The sequence below is a fragment of the Rhinolophus ferrumequinum genome, chromosome 17 (assembly GCF_004115265.2).
Source record: "Rhinolophus ferrumequinum isolate MPI-CBG mRhiFer1 chromosome 17, mRhiFer1_v1.p, whole genome shotgun sequence".
Lineage (NCBI taxonomy): Eukaryota > Metazoa > Chordata > Mammalia > Chiroptera > Rhinolophidae > Rhinolophus > Rhinolophus ferrumequinum.
The window spans coordinates 52134864-52156118 of NC_046300.1; the positions used below are offsets into that span (position 1 = coordinate 52134864).

General features: G+C 35.3%; 2 protein-coding genes across 3 annotated transcripts in view; one reads left to right on the forward strand and one right to left on the reverse strand.

Annotated features, from left to right (window-relative positions):
• Nucleotides 1-12685, reverse strand: part of HESX1 (HESX homeobox 1) — a 29704-nt gene extending 17019 nt beyond the window's left edge. Inside the window, exon 1 of the mRNA XM_033131755.1 lies at nt 12587-12685. The gene's annotated coding sequence lies outside the window, so the exon portion shown is untranslated. The remainder of the gene's footprint in view (nt 1-12586) is intronic.
• APPL1 (adaptor protein, phosphotyrosine interacting with PH domain and leucine zipper 1) overlaps nt 458-21255 on the forward strand; it is a 32746-nt gene continuing 11948 nt past the window's right edge. Inside the window, exons 1-13 of one of the 2 annotated variants that reach the window (XM_033131750.1) lie at nt 458-652; nt 5562-5660; nt 6917-6976; nt 7501-7572; nt 10572-10659; nt 12090-12131; nt 12707-12765; nt 15066-15212; nt 16135-16217; nt 16965-17123; nt 17813-18001; nt 19745-19787; nt 21070-21126. In XM_033131750.1, coding sequence (XP_032987641.1) covers nt 599-652; nt 5562-5660; nt 6917-6976; nt 7501-7572; nt 10572-10659; nt 12090-12131; nt 12707-12765; nt 15066-15212; nt 16135-16217; nt 16965-17123; nt 17813-18001; nt 19745-19787; nt 21070-21126 — 1152 coding nt within the window. In that variant the 5' untranslated portion in view covers nt 458-598. The remainder of the gene's footprint in view (nt 653-5561; nt 5661-6916; nt 6977-7500; nt 7573-10571; nt 10660-12089; nt 12132-12706; nt 12766-15065; nt 15213-16134; nt 16218-16964; nt 17124-17812; nt 18002-19744; nt 19788-21069; nt 21127-21255) is intronic. The other variant, XM_033131751.1, reaches the window with a different exon arrangement.

The following is a 21255-nucleotide window of genomic DNA, read 5'->3' on the forward strand; positions in this document are numbered from 1 at the left end:
ACAGACATTTGAGTTAGCCAGCACCATTTTGCTGGAGAGGGGGCGACTGGACGCTTCGGCAGGGTTGAGAAAGTCACAATTTGAAAAACTAAAGAAAGGCGCCAGCAGTAAGCCTCTTCCATGATCTTTGACGAAAAATGCTGAGAGAGAAGTAAAACCGCCGCAAATCCCCCAGTGCGGTCCTCACTCGAGGTTCCGGTTCCCGGACACAGACGAGGTGATGGGAGACGGTCCCCTATGATTTACATCCAAACGCGCGCGCGCACGGTGCGCTCGCTAGGCTTAGGCTGCACCGCCTCCTCCGCCTCCCAGGCCCGCGCTCGCCGCAGAGTCCGGCGAAGCGAAGGACCTCCCAGCCAGTCCCACCACGCTGACGGGCGTCGCAGCGCGCCAACGAGCGCGCCGGGAGGCGGGGCAGGGAGGCTGAGGGGGCGGGATTTCCCGCCTGGCCGCTCAGAGCCTGGCGAGGGCGGAGCGGACAGGGAAGCCTGCAGCGCCTGCGATTGAGGGTGGGTCGGGGTTAGCTGCTGCGGGCGGGTCGGAGTGGAGAGCTGTGGGAGACCTCCGCATCTCCTGCTGCCGCCCTCCCTCCGCCACGATGCCGGGGATCGACAAGCTGCCCATCGAGGAGACGCTGGAGGACAGCCCGCAGGTGAGGTGCGGGCGGCGGTGGGCCGATCACAGGCCTGGCGCCGCCGTGGCCGCAGGTGCCCGCCCCGGCCCAGGTGGGCGCCGCCGCCCAATGCTCCCTCTCTTCGCGGGCCGCGCCGGGAGCCGCGGAGGCCAGGTCGCCCGCCCGCGGCCCGCGTGGGCCTGCGCCGCTAGGCCGAGAGCTGCGCTGGGTGTGCGACGTCGGCGGGCGGCGACCGAGCCGCCGTCGCCTTCCCTCGTGTGCCCGGCGGTCACGTAAGCACACGGGGCTGCCTTTTATTTGACAAGAGGTGTGTTTTTATCGCCTTGATGTGAGATGGTAAATCCCGATTCTGTAATTTTTTCCCCGAAAACCTCTTCGGAAAAAATGCAGGAGAAAGAACCCAGTAGACTTATTTAGATATTTCTGAGCAAGCTAAGGAAGAAAATAGATAGCTTTCTTAGGGAGATGCTGAAAAACTGTTCATTTGTCCGTGTGGAGAGTCATCGGCAAAGCCCGTCTTGGATCTTGGAGCCTCCTCGCGGAGTGTGTCCAGTATTGCGTCGGTGATTGTAGCCGCTGTCACTCGAGCTCTGCTCGGCGTGGGACGGCGCCTTCGCGGCTCCACCACCGCCGCACCACTCCTTGCAGCTTTAGCCCTAATAAACTCATTAAAATATAAGCCCCGGGTTCTGTGTTTTGTGCGTTGGGGGTAATGCTGATGTGATTGCTTTACCTTAAAACAATCTAGGAAAACATAACCATTTGTAATGTTTTTAGTACTGAAGAATGAAACCAGCTATATTAAAAACATGGTGGGGCTGTAACTTGCATAAAGAAACTTCATCCTTAAGTCTTACACAATAATCTAAGATTTAAGACCATGTTGCTGGTTGGCGACCGCTTAGAATGAAGAAAATGTTCTGAAATGTTCATTTAGAACTACAGTCGCATGTATTTCATGTGTCTTGATAGTTTAATATGGCCCCAAAAGAACAAGAGGAAGGGGCTGGCAAGGTCCCTCTTTCCTGGGTGGCACGTCTGCCATGGATTTTGTGCCAATTTCAATTGCCAAGTTGAAATTGGGCTCTGATTGTGGAATTGATTTGTTTTTTTCATGATGAAAGTTATCTTCACAAAGTAGCTGCCCGCTGGTAATGTACTCTTATCAGCCTATACTGACACAAAGAGAAACCCACATCTTGGCTTGATTGCCAAAATTGCCAGTTCGAATTCTTAATGACTTTTTGGTATAAAGTTGTGTTATATTTGTTTCAAACGTTTTGCAAAACTTTGTGGGATGTATTTATTAGGCAGGTGCACGTTGTCTTTTTTTTTTATTATCTATGATTCAATAGGTTGCCTTACCTTTCTTCTCTTACCTGGCCTTGTTTTTATAGCCCATAAAGACTATACACAGCTCAAAATGGGTTGTACAGTGCCCTAGCCATGACTTGTGAGGAGGACATAATGTCTTGACTCATCTAATTTCTTGAACTTTTCACACAATTAGTTTACAACGTGAGCATTAGTTTTTTCTTTCTTTCTTTTTTTTTTTTACAAGCATGTGGCATAGTAGCATTACTGTGGTTTTTAATGAAATAGCCACATTGATATTTCAATTTCTAGAAGTAATAATTTTGAGTAGACGATATTTTATTTGGGAAAATTAGTTGGGGACAACTGGGATTTAGAAAGGGAAGACACTTGACAGTAATTCTTAGGGAGAACCTGTGGCAGTATGGAAAGCCCTGGATCTGGGACTCAGGATATAAGGGTTTTATCTTATTTTTATTTTTTTCAAGCTTTTTACAAATTTTTCCCCAAATTTTATTTTATTTTTTTAAATTAGTTTCAGATGTAGATTGGGGGCGGGGAGTTATCACTTTGTGAGGATATAAGAGTTTTAATCTTCACTGCTACTTATTCTCTTCTGCTTTAGGGCAAGTCACTCCTCAGAACCACAGCTGTTATGGGTAGTAAATGTTTTTATTCTTGTACCTGATTATAAAAATAATTTGTTTCAGAAAAATTGGAAGCATAGAAAGGAAAGCACAGTTACCTGCCTTGCATCCAGCAGCAAGCCCTGTTAACAGTTTGCTTTTTCCAGTTTTTTTCCTCCTACACATTTTAATGTAATTGAGATTACATTGCGCACCCAATTTTTATTTGGTTTTAACTTCATGTTATAGCTTAAATATCTTCACATGTTATTACTACATTCTGAATAAAAGAATTTAAAGGCTGCATGTTTCCTTAACTGACTTAACAGTTGTCCTATTGACTTAGAATTTTCCCCAAATTTTGCTTGTATGTATTGGGTTGAGATTCATGCTTTTGGGCACAAATATTTGTTCTCGTTTGGACTGTTTAGGATAGAGTCCAACAAGTCAATTAACAAAGAATATGGAAACTTTTGAAGCTCCTGATATACATGAATTTTTATTAGATCATTTGATCCTAATAGTTTTTTTTGTTTTTTTTTGATCCTAATCATTTTTACATAGCCTGTGTAAAAACGTTAGAGCCTGGGAGTTATGAAAAAGTATCCTGAATTCCAGTAATCCTTTTTTAGTTTTGATTTATAGTAACTAAGTATTAAAATAGGGGGGAATTTGCAAGTTCAAATCCAGCTGATCAAATATAAACCTGTTTAAAATTATCTTGCCCAAACCACACCATTCTGCATACGATCATTTGTTGAGGCAAAAAAATCTTAAGACTACACTAGATACTTTGTCCGTGCTTATATACTGTTTTGAAAATCAGAACCAAAATGAAACTTCCTAATTAGTAGGAACAGATATGATCTTTAAAAGAATAAGTGATTTTATGTGTAGACAAATATCAATACTTTATCCATGCTAGAACTGGGAAGACAAACTCCAATCCCAAATGGAGGCTTCTTTCTTTGGCATAATATGAAATACTCAAAGATTATGACATACACTTTTTTCCCCACATTTTAAACGTCTCTGTCTGTTACTGAGATGCCCTTACAGTTGCTGGTGTTCTACTTGTAACTGCCTGAAATGTACACTCTTGGTTCTTTCTCCCAGTGGCATGACTGACCAAGTGCAACTCAGTGTTCTGGCCAACAAATCAATTTAAGAACCACTTGAAGGATTATCAGCCCTGTTTGTTGTCTGAAAATGTTCCTTTGACACCTGGTGAGATGAAGCAAGTGCCACCATGAAAACTTGCTGAATGGGTATCTAATGGCAATGGTTCATAAGAAAATATTGGTGACAGAAGTGGAGCACTTCTAAGAAATAGTTGTCACCTCATGGCACAGAATAATATTGGATGAGAAAACATGGATATTTATGACTCTTGTATGAAAAAGTGACTCATAAAAATTGAACTCAAGAAATTCTAGGATTATGTTAAATTTATACTTCTTGGGTTTTCATTTTTATGTTTATATGAATTTTACATATAAAATTATGTCGAGGTCTGTTTCCATAAATTTAAAGTAAAAATTTTAAGACATAAGAAAACCTTAAATCATAGCTTAATTGCTAGCATTGTTTGGTTTGTTTTATTAGTATAAAAATGGTGAAGCTCACAGTGGATGCCATCATAGATTCAATGAGATGGTACTACAGTGATTGTATTTTTGTAAGCTGCTAACTTGAAACAGTCATTATACAGTGTTGAACTTGATATTATTAGTTTTAAATAGGGAACCTGTTTCAACCCTCTTTAAGATGATCTTTTGAATTTAATTCCACTACAGGTTTTTGCATAAACGTAATCTTTAAATTAGAACGATAATTTTTTGGGGAAAAAATAAAACTACATGGCAGATTTTTCTTAAGAATGGCACTAGCCAAACAAGATTTCTTGGTGCTTTCTTTTTCATGTCTTAAGATAACACTGGGGAATGGGAGTGGGACACTAGAGCTAAAAATTAAAAGATTCTGCCAGATCTAAATCTCTGGGGCATGGGAAGTAGAGAACTGAGAACATGGATTTCATATACTGGCATAAAGAATTTGTGCTTTTTTTTTTTTTTTTTTTTTTTTTTAAACCATATTGACTTAGCTTCCTCTTTTCAAAAGAGGAAGCTAAGGAGTAAGTTGATTTTTAAAAACTAGCTTTTAAGGTTGAGGCATATTTCTGATCCTTTTTCTTGACAATCTTAACATTACAAGTTTTTTTCCCCTTAAGATAATTTTTACATGCTCATTAAAAAAAAAACAAAAACCTAACAATATAGAAATGTAAGAAGAAGAAGAAAAAATAACCCCAAATTTTGCACTCAGAAGAACCATATTTAACATTTTATAGGCCATGTTGGGAAAAAGCACTATGGTATTATTTTGGATTAGGATGGGAAGAGGTATGTCACTACTAGAAGTTACCATGGAGAAAAAGAATCATGCTAAGTTATTCTGAAATAAGACATTTAAAATACACATGGAATATGTTAATTTAGATTTGAACATTTCTGTTGATTTGTTCTTAGTTTAATCACAGACTTTTTAATTCATAAAAATAGACCTTTGTTTTTCCTTCTAAAATTTGTGTGATGTATTTGGAAAATCCCTGTTTTAATGAAGTGAAATTAAGAACAAAGAATCCTGATATCTTGGCATTGCTATCAAAAGAGAGAAAATAGATTAAAATTTAGAATAATTACAGCTCTAATATCCTAGGATTTTTCCTTTACAAAAAAAAATTCCACCAGAGGTTAAGGGGGTGGGGGTGGGAGATGAGGGTAAGGGGGATCAAATATATGATGATGGAAGAAGAACTGACTCCGGGTGGTGAACACACCATGGGATTTATAGATGATGTAATACAGAATTGTACACCTGAAATCTATGTAATTTTACTAACAATTGTCACCCCAATAAATTAAAAAAAAAATTCCATCTGAATTATATAATGGTTAACATAAACTTACTGCTTTTGTTTTATACAGACAAGATCTTTACTGGGTGTATTTGAAGAAGATGCTACAGCTATTTCCAACTATATGAACCAGTTGTATCAAGCTATGCATCGGATTTATGATGCACAGGTAAAAAGCATAAAGGCTGACTCAACTGTTATTTAAAAATTAATCTTTAAGCCCATGAGGACAGAGAGAGTGTCTTTCTTGGTGCCTAGTCCTATCTGGGGCTCATAGTAATAAATATTTGTTGAATTGATGAAAGAACATTAAGTATTTTGTATTACAGAGCTCACATTTCAATTACTAATGTATAGTTCCTAGTACTGTAAAAGTGATGAAGATTGAAGCATCTCTTACCCAAACCCAGTGAGGGCTTTCTGATTAAAGCTTACTAATAGTGATCTTTGCCTAAGATTTGACCAAAAACCCCATATTGTCACCCATATTTTCCCTAATCATGCTTTTAATCTTATGGAATACACCCCCTTTTTGAGTGGAGGATTTGAAAAATAGTTTGCCTCTATCTAGTTAGTAGAAGATAATAAAAATTAGATGTAGCTCTGGCGCACAAAAGGTGAATTTAAGAAGATAGGTGTGATTAGATTTTTTGTTGTTGAACAAGAATAAGATTTGAGGGTATGTTTATGTAACTTAATTATAAGCCTTAACAACAACCTGGGTTTTATAATAACCTTTCTTTGGGATTAATTAAGTGTACATGTTTCATCTTTTTCCCATTCTAAATTTTCTCTCCTTATGGAATTTTCCTTAAGTATTTAAAAGTTGTGATAGCTTTTTATTTGTTTTCCTGTGATAGGTCTGTCAAGATTTGGTTTCTAACCTCAGAGATTAATATGTAAAAGAAATGTTATTTTTGTCATTATATTCATCACTGAAAAAAAAACAACCCTTTAAATTAAAATGTATTTCCTTCATTTGGCTATGTTGCTATATTTTATGATTAGGTTGATCACATTTTGGTTGTATGTTATTATTAGTAAAATGCTTATCATGGTCCGCTAATAGCATCTAGAGAGGGATAATCAGTCTTCAGTTTAGACTCTCTTTTAAGATTTTTCTAAGATATGTACAGTTTACTTCTAGCTTTAAAGTCTTAACAGTATTTAATTTAATGCTTAGATTTTATTAGTTAAAAAAAGCACATACCTGAAACACTGCTAAATTTTTTGATGGTGTATATTTCATGGTTTGAGTTTCCCTGTAAAGTGCTTTACTGGTAGTTCCTTTCCAGTGATTTAGTGAGGGGTTTAGAGAACAGATTCAGTATTTTTGTTTAGTGATAAAGTGATGTAGGTATTTTCAACTAAAACTTTTTTCTTATCAGTAATATTGTGTTAATTTGAATTAATCTTTTTCTGTAGAATGAATTAAGTGCAGCAACACACCTGACTTCAAAACTTTTAAAAGAATATGAAAAACAGGTACCATTTATGAAAGTTTTAAAAGCATAATTTAAAACATGCAGTGATATTATGTATACCTGTATACATAGAATTTCTCATCAAGAATCCTAAGCTTTTTTGAATCCACAGAAGGTAATTTTGATATGCTATTGAAATTCCATTATAGCACTTATATCTAATTTTAATGATTTAATGTTAGATACAGAGGTTATCTAATTTACCTCTCTTATTTATACAAAAGAAACTGATGCTTACTTAGGTTACAAAGCGGGTTATTGGAGAAATTGGAGCAAAACATCAAATCTTTGAACTTCTAGTATGGTATACCTTCCTATACACCATATTAATTGGTTGCTTTGCAAACATTTTCATTAATATTTACTAATTATATGAATTATACTATTTTATTAAAATGATATTTTTAGAGCTTATTCAAAATTTTAGGAGTTTTCTGAAGTTATTTAAAAATGTAAATTATTATGTCATTTACAAAAGACGTACTGCACTGGCCCATTATATCGTCTCTGTGTCTCACTTTTTAGCATTTTCCACTGGGGGGTGATGATGAAGTTATGAGCTCCACTTTGCAACAGTTTTCAAAAGTTATAGATGAGGTAACTGCTTATTTTATTTTGCTTAAATAAGTGGTGTTATAATTAAGTTACTCAAGTTCTTTAGTTTTTATTGGGAACGTTTATGATTATATGAGTAAGTCTCTATTAATAAAAGATTACTATTTAAGAGGGACTTATTTCCACATCTTGGTGTCTGTCTGGTAAAAGCAATACTTTATTTGTCTGATTGAAACAAGTTTTCCAGGAATAAACATACATAGATATGCTCTATTAGTCCATGTAACATTCAGTCTTTCATTGGGTTATTTGATGTAGGCAGGGATAGAAGAGTTAAACTGTGATCTATACTTAAGCTCTTTATGGTTTCTCTCTTTGGCCATCAAGCAACATTTTAACCATTCAGTTCATTAATACTTCCATCCCAAATAGCCAATACCAACCTTTAATTTCTCTTACCAGTCATCAGAACAAATCATTAAAAAAAAAAGACCTAGAATAAATGAATGGGACTGTATCAAACTAAAAAGCTTCTGCACAGCAAAAGAAACCATCAACAAAATAAAGAGGCAACCAACCGAATGGGAACAGATTTTTGCAAACAACGCCTCCGATAAGGGGCTAATATCCAAAATATATAAGGAACTCATACAACTCAACAACAAAAAACCCAACAATCCAATTGAAAAATGGGCAGAGGACCTGAAGAGACATTTCTCCAAAGAGGACATACAAATGGCCAATAGACATATGAAAAAATGCTCAACATCACTAATCATCAGAGAAATGCAAATAAAAACCATAATGAGATATCACCTCACCCCAATTAGAATGGCTATCATCAACTAGACAAATAGTAACAAGTGTTGGAGAGGCTGTGGAGAAAAAGGAACCCTCATACACTGTTGGTGGCAATGCAGGTTGGTGCAGCCGCTGTGGAAGGCAATGTGGAGGTTCCTCAAAAAATTATGAATAGAATTACCATATGACCCAGCAATCCCTCTCCTGGGTATCTACCCCAAAAATCTCAAAACATTTATCCATAAAGACATATGTACTCCGATGTTCATTGCAGTTTTATTTACGGTGGCCAAGACACGAAAACAACCAAAATGTCCTTTGATAGATGAATGGATAAAGAAATTGTGGTATATATATACACAATGGAATACTATTCGGCCATAAGAAAAGATGAAATAGTACCATTTGCAACAACATGGATGGATCTTGAGATTATAATGGTAAACAAAATAAGTCAGACAGAAAAAAGAACCATATGACTTCACTCTTATGTGGGATATAAAACTGAAAACAACAAAAGAACAAGACAAACAAATGAAGAAACAAAAACGTATAGACATAGACAATAGTTTAGTGGTTACCAGAGGGTAAGGGGGCAGAGGGGTTGTAGAAGAGGGTAAACGGGGTCTAATATATGGTGATGGAAGGAGAACTGACTCTGGGTAATGAACACACAGTGTGTTATATAGATGATGTATTACAGAATTGTACACCTGAAACCTATGTAACTTACTAACAGTTGTCACCCCAATAAACTTCAATTAAAAAAAAAAAGACCTAAAAGTTAGGAGGAAAAGAGGTAGTGAGATGTTTGGAGAGTTCATAACTGTTCTCTACTAGTGCAGTGAAAGCTCTTCTTTTCATATGAGCCATTAGATAGTTCTGTCTTTTCTAGTCTCTTAACTGGAAAAGGAAGTTTTTGAAATGTTTTAATAATTCATTATAGCAAAATATTGTCCCAGGAGATCGATATAAAGAAATATTTATAAGAAATTTTTTCTTGTGGTAAAATACCACAAGAAAACATAATATAAAATTTACCACTAGCGACGTTTAGTACATTCACAGTGTGCAGCCATCACCACTGATGTTCTAGAACATTTTTATCATCATGCCAAAGGAAACCTTATGCCCATTAAGCCGTCACTCCCTACTCCTCCCTCCCCTCCACTCCTGGCAGCCATAAATCTTTGTATGGATTTGCCTGTTTGGGGTATTTCATATAAATAAACTCATACAATTTGTGGATGTTTGCAGCTGTCTTCTTTCACCTAGCATAATGTTTTCAAGATTGTAGCATATGTCAGAGTTTCACTCCTTTTTGCTGAATAAAATTCCATTGTAGGAATATACTGCACTTTATCCATTTATCAGTTGATGGACATTTTGGTTGTTTTCCACCGTTTAGCTAGTGTGAGTAGGACTACTCTGAGCATTCATGTGTTTTTTGTTTTTTTTTGTTTTTTTTTTAAAAACACCAGTTGTTTTGGGTATATGCTCTGGAGTGGGATTTCTGGGTCATATGGTAATTTTATGTTTAACTTTTTAAGGAACCACCAAATTGTTTTCCACAGCCTCTGCACAATTTTACATTCCCGCCAGTAATGTAGGAGGATTTCAGTTTCTCCACATTTTCACCAACACTTGTTTTCATTTATTTTTATTATAGCCATCTAGGTGGGTGTCAAGTGGTATCTCTTTTAATAGTTCTGATGTGCATTTTCTTGATGGCTGGTGAGCTGGAGCATCTTCTTTGCTAATGGGCCCTTTTTGTATCTTTGATGAAGTGTCTGTTCAGGTCTTTGCCCATTTTTTAAATTGGGTTGTTTGTCTCTTATTACTGCGTTTAAGAGTTTATTCTACATACAAGTTTCTTATCAGATACGAGTATGTGATTGGCAAATATTTTCTCCTATTCTGGGGATTATCTTTTTCCTTTCTTGATAGTGTCCTTTGATGCACAAGTTTTAATTTTGATGAAGTCTAATTTATATTTTCTCTTTTTGCTTGTGCTTTTGGTGTCATATCTGAGAAACCATTGCCACATCCTATGTTTTCTCCTAAGAGTTTTGAATGGAATTTTTTGACTACAATATTTTTTACTATATCACATAATGTTTTGTGTTCTCATATGTAAAATGTATCAACACCTTTTTACTACTTTTGTGTAATTTATATAACGTGGGTTAAATATCTCTGTATAGTTAGTTATTTGGCTTTTTTCGTTTTTCTTTTACTAGCTTAGCTCTTGTCATGCAGTTCTTTCAACGCAGCTCGCTGATGCCATGATGTTCCCCATTTCCCAGTTTAAAGAAAGAGATCTGAAAGGTATTGAAGTCCAGCTTGTGCACTTTCATTAGCTGTTAGAAGATCAGTGCCTGTAAAATGCATATTACTCTATATTGTAACCATTTCTGAATACAGGTTTGTGCCACTTTTACTTTAATTAGTCACTAAACATTTATAAGAGCTCCTGCTAGATGTTAGACTAGATGTCGAGGAATACTGATAGACTTCTCTTGAGAAAGCCTAGAGAAGGAGATGGGTAAAAAGATAATTAGGATACTCTTATAATTAGGGAATGAGCAAGCTGTTGTGAGGGCTCAGACGAGGGTGTCAGAAAGGCTTCACCACGGATGTGACATGAGCGTTGAACAATGAGGAGGAATTGGCCAGGAAAAAAAGTCATTCTACAAGAGGGACTAGGAAGCACAAAGGGATGGGCTGTAGAAATACATGGCTTGTTTTGAGAATGACGAGAACTTCAGTGTGGCTGCAATGTGGAATGTGTTGGGATGGCAGAAGACAAATCTAGATCATGCTAAAGACATTCAACTTGAGTTTATAAGCAAGGTCTTTAAGAAGCAGCGAAAGACAAACCTTTTGTTTTTGGAGGGTGGAATAGACTGGATTTGATGTCTAGGAGAATGGATTGGGAACGTGAGAGTCCAGTGAGATACGGCCAAGGCCTGAACTGGGACAGTGGCACAGGAGATGGAGGTGTGTTCATGGGCTGGAGTGGCAGGAAATGGGGGTGCTGGCACATCTAGCAACCCACAACTTAGTAGTTTGTGGTGGTTTTTTCCCCCCATTTAGGATTATTCAGTGATAAAATGAGAGTTTTATAGAATTGGCTCTGCTTTCTCATAACTTACAACCTTAGACAGTTATCCAGACTTACTTATAGGATGTGTAGAAGAATAAAACATTGAACTAATGTGTCAGTGGATGGTAAAATGTTTAAATTATACATGGAATAAAAACAAATGTACTTCAGACATGGAGTTAATATTTGTGGTGGTAATCCTCAAGAATGGTCATTCCAGGGTCAAGAAATAAGGTCTCTTTTCTCAGTCTAAGGGGACTGAATGTCATAATCTTATTAATAAAATGTTCTTTGTTTCTCATTTAGCATTTGAACTTATTAGAGTCAATCTCAAAAAATGAATTACGTAATAAGTTAGATGCTAGTACTGAGAATATTTGCATGTCATAGAATTTGTAGTGGTTTTAAATTTGTTTATGTGTCACATTACTAATTTGTAGCAAGTAGATTTTCTGGAAATATAACTTGCTGATGATAGTAAATGTTCTGAAGACCTCCTGAAACACAGAATAACTTTTTCACTTTGAATGCTGAAGTATGAAATATTATTTGGAGTTTTAATTATAGCTCAAATGTCAGTTACTGTTTTCTAAACAAAATTTAAGGTATTTCATAAGTATGTTACACTGAAATTATTCTTGAACTTTTCCAGAAATACTGACATTAAAGGAAGTGTTTCAGATTGCGAGTAATGGTAAGCTTTTAATACTTTACACAGTTATTTCTTATAATGATACATTTCTTTATCAACACAAATCTGTGGCCAGATTCTATGCAATAATTGAAAAAAAACATGAACCCAATTAAAAGTTTTGAGTGAACATTATTTAAATCAATATTGTTATTTAAGTTTATGCTATCTATAGAAAAATTTAAAAGGCTATCAATCAAATCTTGTGATTTGCTATCTTCATAATACCCAAAGAGGTAGTATAGTATTTTCCCTTCCTTGTTTTCCTGTATATTCCAAGTTTTCTTTAATGAACATTTGCTATTTTTGTACTAAAAATACTTTTAAAAACTTTTAGTGGATTCTAGTTTCCTTTGAATTAAATGTTTTTACCAATTTAATAACTAGAAACATACGTTAGGGGAAATTTGGGTAGGAGAACATTTGGCTGGAGTGATCATATAGTAGGGAATTCTTACCTTGCTTTAGTACATTTGTTGAAAGATGCACATGTGAAGACCAGTTAATGCACATGTGAAAACTCAGCATGAGTTTTGCAAAGTACTCTTGTATTGTTAAGAGTCACTTCTGTTTTCCAGATCATGATGCTGCAATTAACAGATACAGTCGATTGTCAAAAAAAAGGGAAAATGACAAGGTATGATACATACTTATTCCTTCAGTATAACAATTAACAACTGTTTTCATTATGTGGTCTAGTTTTTCCTGTTTAAAAATAGTAGCCAGCACTTACTTTGTATGTTTTGCTGTATTGCCCTTAGTTTAATCTTTTCTTATAGTTATTTCAAAGCCTTTCTAATAATTGTTAATTATCAGACTATTAGTAATTGGCTCTTTAAACAAAATACTTTTATGCTGACAGAATTTTATAAGTAAACATAACTATTCCAGAAATGTAATTGATGCCCTGTATATAACATTGCCACCTTTTGCTTTGTATTTTGATAACATTGCATTTGTTGTTTTTATTTGACCATGTATGTATTCCAAAGTGTCTTCTGAGATAAAAGTTAAAAAGTTGAAATGTTGCGTACATAATTCAGTGAAATTCTGTTATGAAGACCTCCTCATTTACAGGAAAAAAGTAAAGAAAAAAATTTATATATATATATATATATATACATATCTTCAAGGAGTGAAATCCAAAATTATTACACTATATTTGAGGAGAAATGCTTTTGAATAAAGAACAAAAACCGAATGTTACCAAGTTCATCTGGATGCTCCTTAAGGTCATTTCTCGTTAAGCGCCTAATCTAAGGCTTGATGAGTAGGCCTCCACTAGATGTTTGAGTGTCTGGTGATTTCTGTGCCTGGGAGTTGGTGTCTGTAGGCTAGGCTGCAGCTGCTTGTAGGGACAGAGTGACCACTTGTGGGAATCCATGATTGGGTAGGATTTACTGGACAATAGCTACTGTGACACAAAGGGAATGTTTCTCACACAAAGTTCAGTACAGAGATCTTTCCGTGTCTAATTTTAGTTCACCAATTACTTGGTGCTATAAACATTAATAAAATACATATATTTTGAGATGTACATTACTTGTTACCTTGCCTTAGAGAAGTAGTTAAAGGCTCTATATATGAATTTTGGTATATTTTACATTGCCTCTGGCTGTTATAAGTATTTTAAAAAACATTCTTTTAACCAATTTAATTTCATTTAAAAAATTAATTGAGCACCTACTATATATTGGTACCATGGGGGAACAGTGTGAGTGGGCACTCCTTGAGGGCAGGAGTGGACAAACATTTAGTGAAGGCTTCCTATGTGAAGGCATGTGACTGGACTAGATGCCAGAGTATAGGGATAAAGAGAATAACGGGTTAACACTGAGTTATGTGCAGTAATGTAATAGAAGGCTTAACAAAATGCTGAGAGAGCACACAGAGGGTAGCAGTTAACTTTGGTGGATCGTGAAAAGTTCCACTTTTGGAGATGACATTTGCATTGAAGATGAGTGGGGAGAGGGCATTCCTGGAAGAAAGACAGCCTTTGCAGAAGTACATGGCAGAGTCTGAAGACTGTAAAGTTTTAAGAGTATTGGCTCAGAGTCAGACTGCTTGAGGACTCAGCTCTGCCACTTATTCTTCTGAGGTCACACACTGGTTACTTAATTTCAAGCCTTTATGCCTTTATCAAAAAAACTCAGTAGTTAATATGAAAAACTCAGTAGTTAATATAAACTCAGTGTGGGAGGGCTCAGCAAAGGAACAATGGCACCTGTCAGGAGTTTAGTCCTAGAAAGAGCTGCCCCTCCAGCCTTTACCCTGAAGCCAGGCAGTTCAGTTCTTCCCCGTATGTCCTTGGCACTCTTCGAGCTGCTGCCCCAGTGCTGGAGCTCAGAGTGCGTGAGTCTGTTGCAAGTAAGTCTGTGTGTGGGCCCTTTAAGAGGAACACCTGGGATTCCAGTAGCCCTCCATCTCACTCAGGCAGAATTCCTGCTGATTTTCACAGCCAGATGTTATGGGGAGTCCTCTTCCCACCACTGGTGATCTGGGCTGGGAAGCCTGATGTGGGGCTGGGACCCCTCACTCCCCAGAGGGATCCTCTGCACTTGAGATGTCCCTCTTGTTTCTTAACCGCCACACATGGGTTAAGCCCGTTTTGAGTCTGCCCCTCCGACCAGTCACTGCATGGCTTTTTTATATCCTTAGTTATAGGAGTTCTGTTCAGCTATTCTTCATTTTGTTCTCAAGACTGGTTGTTCTGTAACTTACATGTAATTTTGTGGGAGGAGGCAAGCATAGGGTTGACCTACTCTGCCATCTTGACCAGAAGTCTCCTCCAGGAGTTCTGATATCTAAGACAATAAGAAAGCTATGCACAATTGCTGTTATGTACCTTTTTCTTTGGGGAGGCTCTTCCTCACAGTCACTAGTAAAGATAATTCAAAATTAAATACATAATAGTGTTTTTAATCTTTTCATTTAAAGGTGAAGTATGAAGTAACAGAAGATGTCTACACTTCCAGGAAGAAACAACACCAGACCATGATGCATTATTTTTGTGCATTAAATACTCTTCAATACAAAAAGAAAATAGCATTATTAGAACCTTTACTTGGGTACATGCAAGCTCAGGTGAGTACTATACTGGGTTTTGGATTATAACTACCCTAAAAACTTCATATTAAATATGGTATGTTAAATATACCATATTTGGTATGGTATGTTAAGTATTCATGTTAAATATAAGGATATTGCAAACTAAGGTTAAAATACATATTTGTATCTGTATTTTTAAAAATCATGGAAGTGTTTAGGAGAACAGTTTTCCTTGCAAGTGATGACTCCAATTATTTTAGGGTACATGAAACCACTTACCTTGTAGCTAGATCTTGTCCATTACAGTTGGGGACAGGGAATAGAAAGCTAAATAAATTCTGGAGTTACACCTGTTTCAAGAGCTTCCACTCAGTCTTGCTTCATAATAGATCTGAAAGAGAATTTTGAGTTCATCTCATGTTGCATGCATACTTCCTGAGTTAAAAATAATAGATAATAATACACCAAAGTGTCCTTAGAAGTGTGCATCAGGAAGGAAGCTAGAAAATTAAATTTAGGTAATATAAGATGAGATGGCAGTCCCCTAAAAATCAAGAGTTTAAAGAAATTTGAATATTCCTTCAAACATGTGTGCTTATTATTCCTCAGATATAAAACTTTTTTATCTTTGTATTAAACATGAAATCGTTTATCCATATGACTTACTTGAAATATTTTAAAATTTATTTTCCAATTAAAAAAAATTGTTTACCATATGCATGTATTAATATATAAAAGGATATACAGTGAAATTTAAGTTTAGTTTCTTCAATGGCTTCTTGCCCAGTAGAAGTCATTGTAAACTACAACATATTTTTACATAGATGGGAATAATCCTTTGTTTTTTACTTTACCGTGTATCTTAGATTTTATTTATATGATTCACTTAAAATATTCTGTTTGTGTATGTGCATGTTTCTGTTGTTCACCTTCCAACTCCTACACTGTCTTGCCTCAGATAAGTTTCTTTAAGATGGGTTCTGAAAATCTCAATGAACAACTGGAAGAATTCTTAACTAATATTGGAACAAGTGTACAGAAGTAAGTGTTTTCTTCCTTAGAATTGAAAATGAAGTTATGTGAATGATAAGTTAACAGCAAATGCCATAATCTAAAAATATTTACCATTTTATTTCCTGAGGGGCTATTTTCTCTGCCATGAGAGTGTTTCTCGCATGGCTCATGGACACTTGTTGGTTTTTTCACCATCTTTTCCACAGAATCTGAACTCTGAATTTCATAACAGTGTCATTTCTGATGTTATTTTCTTGATTCTAAACTTGGTTTTATGTATGAATTTAACACACATAATTATCCCATAAGGGAACTATCTTCACAATTACTTGAAATGTGGGGGATAGATGGGAGATTACTAAACAAATCTTGTTTTCCAAGCAATGAAAGCTTAAAGAGAGAGAGAAAGCAAGAGAGAAAGCAGTTCTAATCAGGTTCAAAAGTCTGAGCAGTGATGTGGTCAATCTGAGACATGGAGAGGGAGACGAAAATGACTGTTACTTTTAAAGGCACAGGACAGAGCAGTTTGAAAATACCTCTAAAGTCATTCATTCAGTATGGCTTCATTAGTTTTTGAATTTAATATTGTTTCCAGAATATCTTAAGTTTCAAACAAAATGTAAAGGTGTTTTATAACATGTTCCTATTACTTTAACCACCCATGCCACTGCTGCTCTCTCTGGGAAAATATATACAGAACATACACAGATAAATGTTATTGGTAAGTAAATAAGCTATTGTGGTTGTTAGTAAATAACCTGTTCTCTATATTAGTGTTCGCAGGGAAATGGACAGTGATGTAGAGACCATGCAGCAAACAATAGAGGATTTGGAAGTAGCCAGTGACCCTTTATATGTGCCTGACCCAGATCCCACGAAATTTCCTGTTAATCGAAACTTAACCCGAAAGGCTGGATACCTTAATGCCAGGAAGTAAGAAAACGATTGTTATTTTCATATATTGTGTATCATCTAAGGTAGTAGCAAGTGAATATAATATATAATTGGTATTGTCTACCAAATTTTTTTTTTTTTTTACTAAAGGTTGAATCTTTTTAGTTAGTGGTATTAGTATTCATGTGAACTTTTTGACAGATGGGCACATGAATAATTTTCAAAAGTAAAATTCTGTTTAGATATTAATCAAATAATTTAGAATTATTTAAAAGTGAAACCAATTTGAGACTACATAAATCCAGCATAATGGGAATGCTATCAAATGTCACTTATCATACTTTAGCATATGTCATTACACCATCGAGTCAAATTTTAGTTTTTACCTGAAGATAGGATAAAGCTAGTTAACCTTAGGAGTAAATACTTTTCTTTTGAACTTACACCCTTGAAAAGGTGACCTATATTTTATGGAACTTTATAATAACAGCTGCGATTTGATAATTTCCAGCCTTGTTTTGGAAATATATGTACTTGTACACCCACTCACACAAGTGGGTCAGCATATGTGAATTTATTTTAGAGACTGAAAAACTGATATTTATATTTTTTGGGAACCTTGGTGCTTTTTTGAAAACTGGTTCTTTGTGATGGACTTTATCTTGTGTCTGGCTTATGATGAGATTTCATGTATGTTAATAAAGAATGAATGTACTTTCTTCATTTAGTAAAACAGGCTTGGTGTCATCTACCTGGGACAGACATTTTTACTTCACTCAGGGTGGAAACTTAATGAGTCAGGCCCGTGGGGATGTGGCAGGAGGCCTGGCCATGGACATAGACAACTGTTCCGTGATGGCTGTAGACTGTGAAGACAGGCGGTACTGTTTTCAGATCACCTCTTTTGATGGAAAAAAGTTAGTATTTTTCCTACCACAAATCAAATCTGTAATATTTTGTACTACTGAAATGCAGGCTGATTCCTTTTCTTTCAGACATTTTGATACTTTAGTCTTATTATATTTATTAAGATAATTTTCTTTTTAATCTTATAGAAATGAGTTGAATTTTCCTTTCTGACTTGGTTAAATGATGCCTTAATATTTTGAGGTTGTCAAAACAAGGTAATATGGTAAAGATGTATGATTTCATGTTGAGACTGGTCACTGAAAATCCTGCATGATGTGGAGAAGGCAGCACAAATTAGTGGAAAGAGCCTCAACCTTGGGGTCATAAAGTTCAAATTCTGGATCCACTACTTACTGTGTGGTCTTAGACAAATTATATAACCTTTTCTGAGTTCCATTTTTGTATATGTAAAATAGGGGGAGTCATAATCCCTACTTTGGAAATTGTTAATGAAAAATAGAAATCTAACATGTAATTGCCTAGCATGTAGTATGTGCTAACAATAATGTTATATTTATATGTTACTTAAATATTTCTGATCAAATTAATTATTTAGTCTATTACTGTGTATATGCCATTTAAAAACTTCTATTCCCTTTGCATTAAATGAGAATCCATAGAGTTGCCTTTAGAACAAATTTTTGAAAAGCACAGAAACATAAAAAGGAGTATGAAAAAAAGCTAACTCTCATTAACCAGCAGCAACAATTAACTTTCTGGTCCGTTGCCTTCCAGTTTTTATTCTGATTACCGTTTTCAAACAGTTGAGGAAATACTGTATATATAATTTGGATCTGCATTCACTGATTAAAAACATTTTCTAATGGCTACACTATAATATGGTGTACAAGGATATACATCATAATTTAAAATTTTTCCTAGTGATGTATGTTGATCTGCAATTTTTTTCCCTACTTAATCAAAATACTGTTTTTGATCTTTCTTGTGGTTCAGAAGCAGCTCTGTGTTCCCTAAAAGACATTTTCCCCCTATATTTATGGACATTCAGATGTTATGGCTCACTATCTTTTATCAAAATGGTTGTTTAATTTTATATTCCTTCTATAAACATAATGAATGCCAATTACTGTGTGTTAGTTATCATACTCGATATTGGAAGTCCCTGTGTTCATTTGTCATTTACCAAATTGTTAATATCTTACTACAAATATTTATCTTTTTGTGTTTTCAGTTTTTTGCTACTGTTTAAATGCTTTCCCATTCCTGGTTTTATTCAAGATTAGTAAAAATTATTTTTTTGTCTGATTCTTAAAACATGAACATCTATAGATAAGCTAACTATCCCTGCTAGTGATTAATTTATTGAAAATATTTAACCATATTCAAGGAGAAATAATCAATAATAAAATTAAATTAATGTTTTCCTTTAGTATCACTGATTTGTATTTGAAATATGTTTAAGTGTCAGGTTGAAATGGCTTGTCTTAGTTGCACTGGACCTTTGGTCTAGGCTGTCTTCTGAAAACTAGCACTTGTTTCTTTTTTGGTACATTTTGGCATCGATGGCCAAAGTCAAGAGCTATTACAGTCTGTCCTGATGCCTCTGGTGGTCTCCTTTTCCTAAGATACTTGTTGGTTGTATGTTTTGGGGTTTTTGTTTTTGTTTTTGTTTTTAATACTGATTGGTTTTCTATATACCTTTAAAGATAAAAAATTTTCTCAGATCATGTTGAAAGTACTTTAAGAAAAAGTTGACGGTTAAACTTTTTGTCTTTTTTTTTTCCCCCCAGATCTTCAATTTTGCAAGCAGAGAGTAAAAAAGACCATGAAGAGGTAAAGTTTTATCTGGTTAATTTTTTTCAGCAACATCTTAAGATATTTTGCTGATGACAAAACACATATTAATGTGTTTATTATAGAAATTTGAAATATTCTGGTTAATTAAAAATATCTTTTTAATCAAATCTATTGTCCTTAAGCAACATTCTTAAGTTTTGCAAAGAATTTTACAGCTGGACCTCCACGGGGAGCCCTTAGGGATCATCTCTCTCCTGTCTTTTTAAAGTCTCAGATTCAGAAATGAACCTTGTGACTGTTGCTTTCTGGCAGGCTTTTAGTATCATGAGGCAACAGTTTAATTTATTCGCTTCTCTCACCAACCCTCTGAGACAGTATTTGCTGCATTAAGAACATAGTGGCAGCAGATATGACATGGCAGGAAGCGACTAAAGCTTAAAACCTTGGGAAATGAAAGACAGGAAAACAAAAATTTGGGAGTGTCTATTCTTCCTCACAAATCTTTTATTTTTGGTTCCATTTTTACTTCTAGTATACCAAATATGGAAGGTAAGTTACTACCAAGAATTGATGCTTCAAAAGCTTTGTCTTGAGAAATACTCTTCAATGAAAATATATTATAGGTTGATTTTGAGCTATTTTGTCAGGTATTATTATTATTGTGTTGGTAAAAGACCAGGTTAGAAATTATGTAGAGATCTACCCTTATTTACTTCTCATGGAAAAGAGTAGGTATTACAATTTGGCTTTGGTCTCTGAGGAACACAGACAAATGTCTGCTCTCTGCAGGGTTTACCAAACGGAATAGTAGTTTAGTGAGGCTTATCAGGCACTGGAATTCTTGAGAGTGAATCAGAAGTGTGACGCAGAGAGCATTTTCTATGTTAATCATTTATAAACTAGAAAGAACAGAAGCATGTAAAATATATTCACTCGGAATATATTTAGTTCCTAACTTTGCATTGGTGTTAATCATGATATCTGAGTCCAGATTGTCTTGTTTGGTGGTGATTAAGGGGGAAGTGATATAAAAAGATTAAATATAGACTACTAAATTATAATTTAACATGATTGCTATATTTTTTATTTCCTTGTATGAAATAAATTTGGAATTTAAAAAAATAAATGTTCAATGTTCTGTCATACCCTCAAATATTACATATATATCCTTATGTATATAGGAAGGTATTTATCTTATAAGAAAGATTACGTGATACTTCTAATGAAACATGTCATTCAAATATTAAACATTCTCTTTTAGAAGAGAAGCATTGTAGAAAAAATATTAATCATATTTTCTATTTTTTTCCTCTTGCAGTGGATCTGTACAATAAACAACATATCTAAACAAATATATTTAAGTGAAAATCCAGAGGTAATATTTTTATTTTATCATATACAGGTCTGGCTAAATTGAATAATTCTGTGACTAACATAATTTTTAAATTCAGGCATAATTCTCAAGTTCTGTAATCTTTTAATTTGCCCTTGAATGGGTAGCTGT